The sequence below is a fragment of the Microchirus variegatus genome, assembly GCF_963457635.1.
Source record: "Microchirus variegatus genome assembly, chromosome: 3".
Classification (NCBI taxonomy): Eukaryota; Metazoa; Chordata; class Actinopteri; order Pleuronectiformes; family Soleidae; genus Microchirus; species Microchirus variegatus.
Genome location: NC_139804.1, coordinates 36686796 through 36700014, shown reverse-complemented (window position 1 = coordinate 36700014; position 13219 = coordinate 36686796). Strand labels below are relative to the sequence as shown.

Sequence of the window (13219 nt, the reverse complement as noted above, 5' to 3'; positions counted from 1 at the left end):
CAGTGTGAGATACTTTTTGTCCTTCCGTTGTCCGTCTACACACTGTTATGCTCCTCTCTCCGCTGCAGGAGGTGCAGGTTCGTATGGGAGAGGTGGAGCAGTTGTACACCGAGGTGATCGAGGTGGCGGTGCTCAGACAGCAGTGGCTTCACGATGCCCTTGCTGTCTACCACATGTTCAGCGAGGTCAACGCCTGCGAGCTGTGGATTGATGAGAAGGAGCAGTGGCTGGACAAGATGGAGATCCCTGAGAGACTGGAGGACGTGGAGGTGGTGGCCCACAGGTGAGGACACGGATGAGGATTATTATTATTATTTTTCTTTAAATCATAGCTGAGGAGTGACATAGCATCACTGCTTTCTGATACAGGTTTGAGAGTCTGGACCAAGAAATGAACAGCCTGATGGGAAGAATCCTCGATGTCAATCAGATCGTTCAGCAGCTCCTGGATGGAGGTCACCCGTCATCTACAGAAGTCAGAGGTTGTCAGGACCATCTCAACTCCAGGTACTGTAATAAAACTGCCTCCTGAATTTTAGCACCACAAATGTCTTGCATGTAGGTTTATAGTTTTACGACATAGGTCATTTGTAAACACTAATAATCAATTTTAACGTCTCTGCACCTCACATTCACTGACCTCTGGTACGTCTGGCAAACAGTGTCCACACGAGGCCGGAATGGTGAATCGTGTGAATTTGGCATGAAGAGTCGGTCTCAGTGCGACCATCTGTGCTGGCTCGGCCTCATTCAAGACAAGTCCAGCTCAGGGCGTTTGTCCCAAAACTAAAAAACAAACACACACAAAAATCAACAACACTCTTGGCTTCTCATCACCTTCTCGAGTGTTCTTGTTTTTTTGTTGTCGTCGTTGTTGTAGGACCCTGATTACATATTGCCAATGAAATACCATCTAAATTAGGATTATTATTATTAAATATCTTAATCCTGTGCAAATGTTTGCCATATTTGCCTCAATGTAAATGTCATTTCCTGCCTTTTGAAATATCTGTATTAGAATGATCTGGTTGTTTTTTATTGTCTAGACCCAAACGTTTAAACGAAAATATAGAAGGACAGTTGTTAAAATCAGAGGTTGGATAATTTCATATATGAATGCATTAAAATCAAATTGCACTGGCTCAGTTTGGGTCGACCTACTACAGTGTACAGTATATGTAGCATTTGTGAAGTGGTGATCTCATCACTCATTCACTCATTCACACCTGAACTGGTGAAGTCACCGGCCGTGTTTTACAGCTCTGAGGTCAGTGTCATCGAGCTGTTTTGCCATCCTGCCTGCTGAGCGTACTGTCTGCCTCTCAACCATTACCTCACCACAGTCACAAGGGTCTCTGTGTGTGTGTGTGTGTGTGTGTGTGTGTGTGTGTGTGTGTGTGTGTGTGTGTGTGTGTGTGTGTGTGGAGACCTGCTGGTCCGGAGCAGACTCAGGAGAACATATGATGAGGCCTGGACTGAAACCGCCACAGTGATGAGAGAATCAACTGTCTAAGAGAAATCAGTGCTATCATAACAGTGATATTAACGCGTCTTTTAGTTCTGACCCTGCATCTCCCTTCAAGAGTAAACCTCTCACTTACTCTATAAAGGATCTACGGTGGGTGTAAATCAGCCGTCTTCACTGTTACTGTCTTGTGGGTCTCCTCACTCAACACCAGGTGGAACAGCATCGTGGAGCTGGTCGAGGAGAAGAAAGATCAGATGAACTCGATGCTGCGCCTGCAGAACTACCTGCTCGAATGTGCCGAGATCAAGTCCCAGATACAGGACAAGAGAAAAGCCATCGACGCCACCCAGTACGTGGGCAGTGACCTGGGCGGAGTCATGGCTCTGCAGAGACGCCTGTCCACCATGGAGGGGGCCCTGTCTGTCCTGGAGCCCAAACTTCTGCATCTGCAGGTTCAGAGATATTAGAACATACTGTATTCTCACAATTACTGTTACAAACAAAAGCAGCAAATATTTTTAATTTTTTCCTGGTGATGCAGGAGGAGGCAGAACACATGGCCACCGTTCACTCAGGTCGAGCCATCGAGATTCTGGTGCCATTTGATGGTATCAGTGTAGAGTGGGAGGAGCTTAAAAGCACGCTGCAGGGCTGCGAGGACTCGCTGATGGTGGCCAGCAGACTGCAAAGCTTCATACAGGTACTTGGAGAAAGTTTCTGACTTCACATGTGCCAGTGACCACACCTTTTGAAACCTAAAGTTGTATTTTTTTTTGTAACATTTAGGAGGGTTTATTGGCAGAAATGTAATATAAGTGTGGTTGTATAATTGTTTAATGGCTTTAAAACAAAAAATAGTTTGGTTTACGTACTTGTGCCAGCAGTCCATGGATGTATGTTTCCCAAATGAAGAACGTAGGCTCCGCCCACATTAACTTTTTATACCAAGCACCACCTGAGAAAATATTGTGCTCTTGAAGTAACACCATTATCACCAACGTTTGAATACAGTGGTGTAAAAAGTTCGAGCAAAGTCAGCTACGGACTTTTCACAGGAGGCAGATTTAATCCCAATAAGATAATTTGCTCTCTCATCATTAGATTGAGATAGAGGGATGATTATATATTATTATTTCATTTATTCATTTTTGTGTGATTTGTGTCATTTTCTACACACTCTGGTCAAAATTCCTGAGCTCCACTCCGATCACATGACCCGGTACCTGCACATACCACGGTTTGAGAACCATGGGCGTGGAGAGTGGGAGACTTGTGAACGTGTTTACATCCTCTCCAGACAGATTTGAAACTTTAAACAAATGTATGCAGTGTTAGACCAACCGCAGACAGGATGAAATGCAAATAACGTTCTCTGTCTCTGTCTCTGTCAGGACCTGGACTCGTTCCTCACCTGGTTGGTCCAGACGCAGACGGCTGCTGCATCCGAGCAGCTGCCCAACGACCTGGAGGAGGCCGAGAGACTCATCAACAAACACGCTGCCCTCAAGGAGGAGATAGGACGGTGGGTTGCTGCAGGACAATAGAAGCCTTCATTCTTACTCTTTAACATATCAGATTATAGACGTGGTCTCTCTGTTGATTGTATATGTGCAGGTATGAAGAGGACTACGAGCGTCTGCAGGCCATGAACGAGCTGCTGGAGTCCGAGGAGGCTCCTCTCCCTCAGGCCGCGCTGCAGCAGTGGCTCCAGAAGCTCGACGTCGGCTGGAATAAACTGCTGGAGATGTGGGAGAGCAGGAGGGAAGTTCTGGTCCAGGCTCACATTTTCCATCTGTTCATGCGAGACGTGAAACAGGCAGAGTCCTTCCTCAATAACCAGGTGAGATAAAGGATTTAGCAGTTAAATAATGATATAAAGCTCACATAGAGTGGTCCTGTCGCACATATATGTTAGTTATGGAGGTCTACTTACATACATTAACTTGTTTTTATGGTCAAAAACCTCCTAATTGCTGTAAACGGACCGATAGAAATCCTCTTTTCTGACGCTGTTCCCCAGCCGCGATATTTCAACTCTCACCCCGGCTTCCCAACTGTCTTGTGATTGGCCAATACCCGGAAGTGACATATCCAGCACACCCGCTCTCAGAAGCGCAGCTCCCCCCTCTGGAACGGTGGATGCACTGCTACTCATTATCAAAACATTGTTTTAACAGTGTTTAAAAATAGCTTCGTCACGACTCCCAGCCGCAGTCCCTTTGACGACCTTTGACCCAGAGTCAGACCCAGAGTCAGAAGACACTGTCGCTCGTGAAACACCTCCACAACGGACATTATTCTTCTTCTGCGTTCAATGTACGCAACCGGATGTGCCCGGACTAGTGCCCGGAGCAGGACGATCGGTTGTTCAGGAGAACCGGTGTTTACGTAACCGGACCAGGTTTTTTCAGAGATCTCGCTGAGCCCGAGATTACAATAAAACACAGCGTTCTCAGCAGTGGCTGAACTGTTTGTTTAGAACTTTCAGGGCTTCTTAAACAATGTCATGATGCAGATACACACTAAAAAACAGCGTTAATTGGAACTTCCGGTCTAGGTCGGCTTTAATATTTCCATTTTACGTCTTTAAGACTTTTAATAAATTCCGTCTTCCGTCTTGCAGGAATCGGCCCTCGCTCACGTGGAGCTGCCCGCCACCGTGGAGACGGTCGAAGCCGCCATAAAGAAACACAAGGACTTCACGACCACCATGGAGCTGAACCTGCACCGCATCAAAGCTGTGATCGAGGCGGGGGAGAGTCTGATCAGTCAGAGCAACATCTACTCCGATCGCATCAGGGAGCGCATCGACACCCTCGCCACCAGGTACCGAAAACAAGCTGGACTCACTCTGACGTAGACGGAGATCGGTTTTACTAAATGATAAATCATTTAAATATATATATATATATATATATATACAAAACCTAAACATAAACATGTTTGTCACAGTGACAATTCAGGTTTATAATATAAAGCACAAAGCTCACACAGTGTGATTACACGGCAGCACAACAATACAAGAGGAATTGCAGCAAATCTAAAGAATAGGGAGTCACGAAAAGAAACTAAATACTGAGCATGAAATCTGTGTGATAGCCGAGGGTGTGTGTGTGTGTGTGTGTGTGTGTGTGTGTGTGTGTGTGTGTGTGTGTGTGTGTGTGTGTGTGTGTGTGTGTGTGTGTGTGTGTGTGTGTGTTGATTGGGGGTTGGGATTTTTATGTGTTTGTGTCCAACAATAGATGAACCATATGGTCTTTAGATTTGATTTACATGAATTAACTCAGTGGACGATCATTTCTCTCTGCCATGGACACAAATGCAGTGTTTTTAATGCAGTGTCATATTAATACGGTAACAAATGATTCCACATTCATTAAATCAATCATGTTTTTTTTTCGTAATGATACCAGAGATACTGTCTGAATGTCCAACAAATACATCAATCTGACATTTTATATAATATTTACCTCTTTAATTTTAATCCAATGTTGTATCAAATCAAAAATGACATTTTTCCTGATAAAACTAATGGTGGTATTTTAACCAAAATAAATGAATTGAACTCTGTTGAAGACATAAAGATACTACACTAATGCAACTGCGTGTGGCCTCTCCTGCTGCTGCTCTGGAGTAAATTCTGCTTCTTTATTTAATCACTCAGTTGTAGTTGATGTTGTTGTTGTCGGCTGGCAGTGATTGTTCATAAGCAGGTTTTATTGTCAGATTGCGCAGCAGCTGGAAAAGAAAGTTTAAATATGTTATACTTTATATGCCGTGTAAATTTTACAAGTTACAAGACGTGACCTTTTGTGTGTCGTCCGTTGTCTCAGGGGAAACCAGAACAGAGAGCTGGCCCAGCAGTGGCTGGAGAAACTGAACGACCAGTGGGAACTTCAGAGGTTTCTCCAGGACTGTCACGAGGTAAGAGACCACTTCAGATCATCTCATCGGGACACGGATGTGATCTGATTTTTCACAAGGAAAAGCAGAGCATGGAGGCCTCATTGTTTGTTTTTTTTCTTCACACGTGTCCTCCTCTAGTGGCAGCACAAGAGAACTACATTACTCATGATCTATGGTTTTGGTTGGATTAGCAGTTTGCAGCCAAATCCCATTGTCTCATTTTAAGAGAAGGTGCAACTGGTTTTTCTCTAGTGGTATCAGGTCTTTAAACTTTAAAACACTTCAGTTTGTATCTATAATTTACTGGTTGATTTTCATTGAGATCATTTACTATATGCAACATATTGTAGTGAGCATGTACATTTCTAATTATTTAGTTCATAAGGGAATATTTCATTATCACAGTCTTTGATTTTCTGGGTGATCTTGACTTGGTGGATTTGGTTTCTGATGTGGATGTTACGTTATTTTTGCAGTTTTTGCAATACAGTTGAAGATACTTTGACAGTATTTGCGTGGCTCGATCATGAGGACTCTGTGATGACACTCTCATCAGTCTCAGATGTGTTGTGTGGACCACCTCCTCACCTGTGCCGCCTTCAGGTTCTGCTCTCTCGCCGTGCAGAGTCACCGGCTTCTTTCTGGGCCAAAAACCTTGTTTAGTTTCAGCAACTTTCTCTCTTTGGCTCCTGAATAATTCAGCAGTGCAGCACCTCATCACTAATTCAGAAGTGGAAGAGTGTATCTAACTGTACATCAGTGTGCAAGCGACTGTCTGTGTGTGTGTGTGTGTGTGTGTGTGTGTGTGTGTCCTACACTGGATGGATGACGCTGCGTCAGTATGTTGGAACCTGAGATCTCAGCAGGCAGGGTGTGTTCTTCTCTTCAGTCCAGCGCCTCGTACCTCGTGTTTCCTGCTTTGCTTTTCACAGTCGCACTCTGTCCACTCGCCGACGCGTTTACACTGACGGGCACACATTTTGTTGTGTTTTGTGCATAAAATAATAATCGCACTGCTTATTTTATTCGATCTCTGTTCTTCGTGGGTTCACTGGTTTCCTCCCACAGTCCAAAAAAACATGCAGATTTTGGGATCGTCCTCATTCAGCAGACAAACTGTTATGTTTTTGGAATCATTTTCTCACTTTTTGGGCTCGGCAGTCCACTGATGAATTCTATTGTTGCAGCACAATTCTCCACTGCACTTCATCGTTTTAACTGAGTCACTTTGTGGTCTGGTTGTGTCGTCTAGAATATTAGTTACACAGTAGGTGAAGCATCATGTTGTGGAAACAGCTGGATATTTCCAGATGTAAGTGGTTTCAGGTCCAATCTGCTGAGGATTTAGTAGTAGTTGAAAGGATGTTATACGATGTTGGTATCAGATATGAAAAAGTGATAGTGAGCAATGATGATTACGAGTAAATAAATCCTTCTTCCTCTGTTCTTGGCCTCTTTACTCCTCTCCTTCTTTTTTTTATGTTCCTTTTTCCCCCTCTTTCATCACACACACTCCCCCATTTCCTCCTCCCTCCCCTGCTGCAGATCACCCATTCATTCTCATTCAGTCTGTTTGTCTCCCCCTAACACACACACACACACACACACACACACTGGTTTCCATGACTTCAGAGGACATTACATTGACTTCATTTCCTGAAGACTAACCCTAATCCTAACCCTGATCTTAAAATGTGTCTTCGCCATAAATTGTAGTCATTTAGTCGCCATAATGTGACAGTGTATATAGACTTGGGTCCCCACAACATAAGGAATACCAGGTTTATTCACACACACTCTGTTTTTTTTGCCCCTTAACCATCACAGCTGAGTGCCTAAACCTCATTCTAACCCTAAAACCAGGTCTTAATCCTCAAAAAGCCTGTTAAACTTGTGTGGACCAGACTCAATGTCCTCACAAAGATAGGTTTACTTGACAATTGGTCCTCACAGCCTGCAAAACACACACAGTCCCTCTCTCCCTCTCTCCTTCTCACCTTCTCTTCCCTCATTGAATTCATTTACAGTCTCAAAGGGGGCATCAGGCTGTGACCCACTTTGACCTTTGTAGTCATGAGACCTCTGTGTGTGTGTGTCGGCAAAAACCTTATGTGTGTGAGTGTGCTCGCTGCCTTTTTATTTTTGGCTGTGTGTGTGTGTGTGTGAGTGTGTGAGTCATGTTTACCGTGTGATAGTTTGTGGTGTGGAGTCGACAGAGTGGGGGCGTCGGTCTAAAAATCCATCCCAGTTCTGCTCCTTTAAAGGAGAGGAGAAGCAGTCAAATCTATCAAACTGCAAATACATCACTCACATTAAATCACTGCTCTGTCCGTCCATGTCCCACTCATCTCTCTATCAACCCCCCCCTCCCCTCCTCTTTTTGTCTCTTCCCCTCTCTCCAAACCTCCACTTCCTCTCCCTCTCTCTCCTCTCTGCTTCACCACTGCAGCAGCAGCAGCAGCAGCAGCAGCAGCAGCAGCAGCAGCAGCAGCAGCGTCAGGCATGCTGGAGACTGAGTGTACAGCTGCCTGGGACTGCTGCAGAGATGAAGAGAGGGGTGGTGGAGGAGGGAAGGAGGGATGGAGGGATGGAGGGATGGATGGGGGTGGGTGTTGTGTTAGTTAAGTGTGGGAGGAAGAGAATAAAACAAAAGCAGCTACAGAGAAGTCGTGAGCTCGGCGTGTTCTCGTCGACAAAAAAAGCTCCACGCTGCTCTTTCCTTACCCCTCACACTCGTCCACCCCCCCCTCCCCCCTTTGACTCCATTTAAAGCTCAACTGCACCCCCACCTCCACCTCCACCTCCTCCCAGCTCAGCATCATTAGCCGTGACCGGTGAGCCTGGAGGCGCCACCTGCACCCCCCAGCCCCCCCCCCCCTCCCCAACATCTCCATCTCCCCCTCACAAAATCCAAATCCCACTCTTTGGCTCCGCCCTCTTCCCTCCTCCTCCTGCACTCCGGTTCTCCTCCAACCAGCCCGCTCACTCTCTCGCCTGCTTCGCTGAAGGTTTCAGGCAGGGGAGGAGCAGCCGTGCATCGCCTCGGCTTCCTGCCATTTTATTGTTTTGGGAAAGAGGATTTTTTTTTTTTTTTCCGTCCCCTCCATCTGTCATTCATTCTCAATCTCGCCCTCTCGCTGGTCACTCGTCGGCCCCTCCTCTCTCCCTCTCTCTCTCTCTCTCTCTCTGCTGGGGTGAGCGTTCAGTGAGGAGAGAGAGCAGAAGTCTCCATTCTGTCTCTGTAGCCTTCACTCTTGTTGTTATTTACCCTCATGGCTGGCGTTTTCCTCCCGGCGCACCGCGTTCAGCTCTCCAGAAGGCACCGCTCCGTCCTTTCCATCCCTGTCCATGCTCTCTCTCTCTCGCTCTCTCTCTGTCTCCATCTGGCTCTGCGGTGAGGAGCACATGTGTGTGTGTGTGTGACGGCAGAGAACGGCGAGGATGCGGATTCCAGCGTCTGCCTGCAGCTGCCACCACAACCCTGTGCGCTGTTCCCGTTAAACAACGCCGGTAAAAACAAGTTATTGACTGCACAGGTATAGGGTTAGTTAGTGGAGAGACCGGCTATAGTGGTGATGGAGGTGCAGGTGGTTGTGTTACATGCAGGTGTGAGGATGGAGAAGAGAGGGTGGGCTGATGCTGACCTGGATATGTCAGGTGCACGGTTTTACTCTATGAGTGAGAGTGGAGAGTGTTGCTGTGGACACTGTGGTCTGTTGTTGTGTGTACATGTGAATCTCCTGCCGCCATGCTTGTTGGTACACGTGTGTCTGTTTCGACATGTGCCTGCTGTGTGTCGTTAAATATTCATGCCTGTGTGTGTGTGTGTGTGCGTGTGTGTGTGTGTTTGACCTTGCATTTCCCACTATGATTGTTGCTGGTGTGTTTATCTACACGCCGGGGTTCACTGGTGTTCTTTCTGTCACACAACAGAAGTGAATGAAAACATGCATGTTTTTATTATAAAGTCATTATAATGTAATGCAAGTGCAAGTGTTTTTAAAAAAAACCTGAATGGAAACAAACACACAAATAAAAAGTGCAGTGGAAACAGAGCCAGTGAATGGAGGATGACGCTGAAACAGTCACGTGACTGAAACATCACTCCAGCTTCTCAGCTTAATGCAATTATTAATGTTTTTGCTGCATTTACGTCATCAAGATGCACCTTCATATCCTTCAGACTTTTTACTACTGCTTATCGCAATATTCACCAACAGTATCAGATATATTGAATGAACATTTTAGCATTTGTGTGTGTGACAATGTTCGGTTAATCCAAAATCTTTGAAACATGAGGAATCAGTTTCTAAAACTCCAACAGATATTCGTATTGTTTATACTCGTCCCATATTGACACATCTTTCCCTCTCTCTCCCTGCCTGTCACACAGCTAGGAGACTGGGTGTGTGAGAAGATGCTAATGGCGAGAGATAGCAGCCGAGACGAGACCCAGAAGCTTCATAAGAAATGGCTGAAGCACCAGGCCTTCATGGCCGAGCTGGCCCAGAACAAGGAATGGCTGGACAAAATCGAAAAGGTGAGTCGTCCTGCTCGGTTTATATCATTCTGCTGTTTGTTTTTGTTAAGTCTAACTCGACATTTACTGGGTCATTCTGGTGCTGAGTGAGTGGATCAGGACAAAAATGATGCCACTGGGGTTTGTGTTTTTTGTGTATTTCAGTATTCAGTGACAGTCAGCTTTGGAGTTGCAAACGTGTTATTTGTCCCACTGAGCTACTAAACACATAAATGTCTCGTGGCATTGTAGACATTCACATAGAGGTTTTTTTTTATATATATATACGATTCTATGATATTTAACACAGATAATCTGGCATCTTTGAAGCTTTGTTTATTATGAGAAGAAGAAGTCTGTAACACAGAATTAGAATTTATTATAACTTCTGTAAAGGTAAATTGCCAACATTGTCCGTCCTACACTAGAATAATCACATAAACACTCTTATAGATAGAAAATTGTGGCACAAATGTAAAGGTACTGTACATATTGCGCATTATAGTGCATCATACAGACATATAAAAAGATAGAAAACATTGACGCTTAAGGAGTTAAAGATTTGTATGGTTAAAGGTCCCATAATAACTTGTTTTATGTTCTGCTTTTGCCATTTGGTCTTTATTTTGGACAGAGAAGATGGATGTATGTAGACAGGAAATCCAGGGTTTTTAATTAAGGTCCATTCTGGCATGAAGTTGAACTGGGGACCATCGCTGCACGTACCCCACCACTCTATCTATCAGGACAGGACGTCCCTTACACTCTCCAGTCTCTCTGCTATTTTGTCCTTCCTCTTGTGTCAGGTATATGTGGGCGGAGCCATGATATTCTATTTAAATTGCAAATCAAAAACGCGAAGCACACCATTTTCGTCCATTGAGGCTGCTGTAGCAACAGATGCCGGACTCTGTTCAGCAAGACCTTTGCCTAAAGTTTAGCAACCTTGTATTTTCCATAGCACGTGTGGTTCACAGCATGAATAGACGGAGAATAAATCTGTTAATAATGATGTTTTACATTCTACCAGCAATAGAAACCTTTCACGGTAGTTTTAGTGTCTAGATTGAATCTAAATACATGGAAAAACATCTTAAAAACTGATTAACAGCTGTAATAAAAATATATATTTTATTTAACCTTTATTTAACCAGGTTAGTCCTATGGAGATCAAAGATCTCTTGTACAAGGAAGACCTGGCCAACAGCGTAATGACATTAAAAACAATAAACAACAGATGCATTCACACTTGCTACACGCAAAGAAGGATAATAGCTTTGAACTTGGGCTTGAAGGTGAAGTTCAGATTGTAATTGTTTCCATGTATTAGGTGTTTATGGCATATTGCGTGACGTTTTCTGTGATTAAACCAGAAGCTGAAGTCATAATAAACATATTATGATGGTGGTGTGAACAGACACGAGAGCGAGATGCAGCCAGTCAGTCACACCAGGAAGCAGTGACGCACACGACCAACACATCTGGTGTGAAGTGAACCAGGCGTAAGGCTAGAAAAAAAACAAAAAAAACAGAATTCTATTTCAAAGCACTTATACAGACATATTTTATGGTGTTATAGTACCGTTCTGGCAAATCCTGCTGATTGTTAAGCGTCTGACTTGAATTGAAGCGTCCAGTTTGCCTGCAGAAGCAGAGATGTGTGGAAGTCTCTTTTTCCTCGGACATAAACAAAGCACGGACATCATTCATCATCGTATTCACACACAGCTTTTCATCAATGCTCGATTGACATCATAGTCCCTCTGTTTTAAAGCCACAGCGTTAACGAGTGCTTCACTGGAACACAGCAAAGCCGCTGGCAAGGACATAATATATCAGAGAGGAGTTTAAAATAGAGAGTGGAGCGTTGCTCTAACTTCACCACTGCTCTACACACGCTCTGATAGAATGGTTTCACACCGAGGAGGTTTTGTAGGGCAGACGAGGCTTTCGTCAACACACGTGTAATTGGGTTAGCGAGAGATTCCTCATCTCTTGTGTTTTAATGCGTCGACGACTTTGCCGTGTGTCGTTCGCACACATCTGACCGGCCGCTGGTGACACATTTTCCCCCGGCCGCTCTATCTCGTCACTCATTTGTGATTCTGTTACACACATGGTGTGTGTGTGTTTGGCCTGTGAGAGGCAATGAAGGCGCTAATTGAATGACATTTGCTCGTGTTGTGATACCGCAGATGGCCCGAGATGATGTGTGTTGCTATGTGCACGCATGCATGCGTGTTGTCGGTAGGTTTTTGCAGTTAGAGTTCTTCAGAGCGTGAGCTTGACAGGACACGCGGACGCCGATGGACCTTTATGGACTGGTGTGTTGAGTTTACGTGTGTCTAACTCCCTTTATTGTGATAGATCTTTGGTGTTTTCTGTGTATTTTAGTCACAAAGAGTCTATACTTGTTTACATACTGACTGTGCCATATAAACGGATCAGTCCTCTGCAGTGTTGCACTGGGCAGGGCTGAAACTCAACTCCCCTGTGGGAGCAGAGCGAACGGAGCCAAGGCACAACACTGCGATGCGCGTCGGTGTCTGAACACACAGTGTACTTTAAGAAAAACCCTCAACACGGTAAGACGTTGACGTTCAAGCACAATGTGCTCGAGTCTAATTTAGATTTAATGACTTGCACGAGTACTTTGGAGAGCAGATCAATGGTGGCCTTGGTCGTCTGAGTCGCCGCACGTCTAGAAATATCAAATCTGGAGTCCATTGTAGTTTTTACACCCTCAAAACGGATCAGAATGTTAGGAAGTACGTTTCTTTGCTTTCTTCTCCTCTTGAAAACTTGAAGACTTGACACTTAGGGTTTCATATCTAAAGTATATCTAGTCATAGATATGAAAGGTTAGCATTATACAATTACATTTTAAAGATAAATTTAGGATCCAGAAAGTTTTCATACTTTATTTATGCCATGCAATTTTTATTATTATTTAAAGCCAGGTGCCAAAAAGATATTTGTGTCTTTTTGTGGGTGTCCTCCACATGCAAGCTGTCTTTTACTTTTACTCTGACAATAAGAAGACTTTTGCAGAAAGGAGTTGGGGACATTTTTTGCTTCATTTTCCACATATTTAAACCAAACAGAGTAGAGGTTATTATTATAATGTCAGTGTTGGTGTGTTTGGTGTGTGTCCAGCTCCAGTCTGGAGTCTCACCGGGTCTCGTAGCTGTTGGCAGATGGTACACTCTTTAGCTTCTGTTATCATATGTGGCAGCCATGTTTAGCCCACAAACCTGCTCCGTTGCCGTTGCTTAGCAACTTAGAATTTTCTTTGCTAGATAACATTTATAGGATTTGGAATCCTA

General features: G+C 44.4%; 1 protein-coding gene across 1 annotated transcript in view; it reads left to right on the top strand.

The window, feature by feature from the left end:
- Nucleotides 1-13219, top strand: part of sptbn4b (spectrin, beta, non-erythrocytic 4b) — a gene marked incomplete at both ends in the record, with an annotated part of 58644 nt that overhangs the window by 18526 nt on the left and 26899 nt on the right. Inside the window, 9 exons of the mRNA XM_083887040.1 lie at nt 69-283; nt 370-507; nt 1680-1920; nt 2010-2168; nt 2860-2990; nt 3083-3308; nt 4092-4294; nt 5302-5392; nt 9768-9914. Coding sequence (XP_083743166.1) covers nt 69-283; nt 370-507; nt 1680-1920; nt 2010-2168; nt 2860-2990; nt 3083-3308; nt 4092-4294; nt 5302-5392; nt 9768-9914 — 1551 coding nt within the window. The remainder of the gene's footprint in view (nt 1-68; nt 284-369; nt 508-1679; nt 1921-2009; nt 2169-2859; nt 2991-3082; nt 3309-4091; nt 4295-5301; nt 5393-9767; nt 9915-13219) is intronic.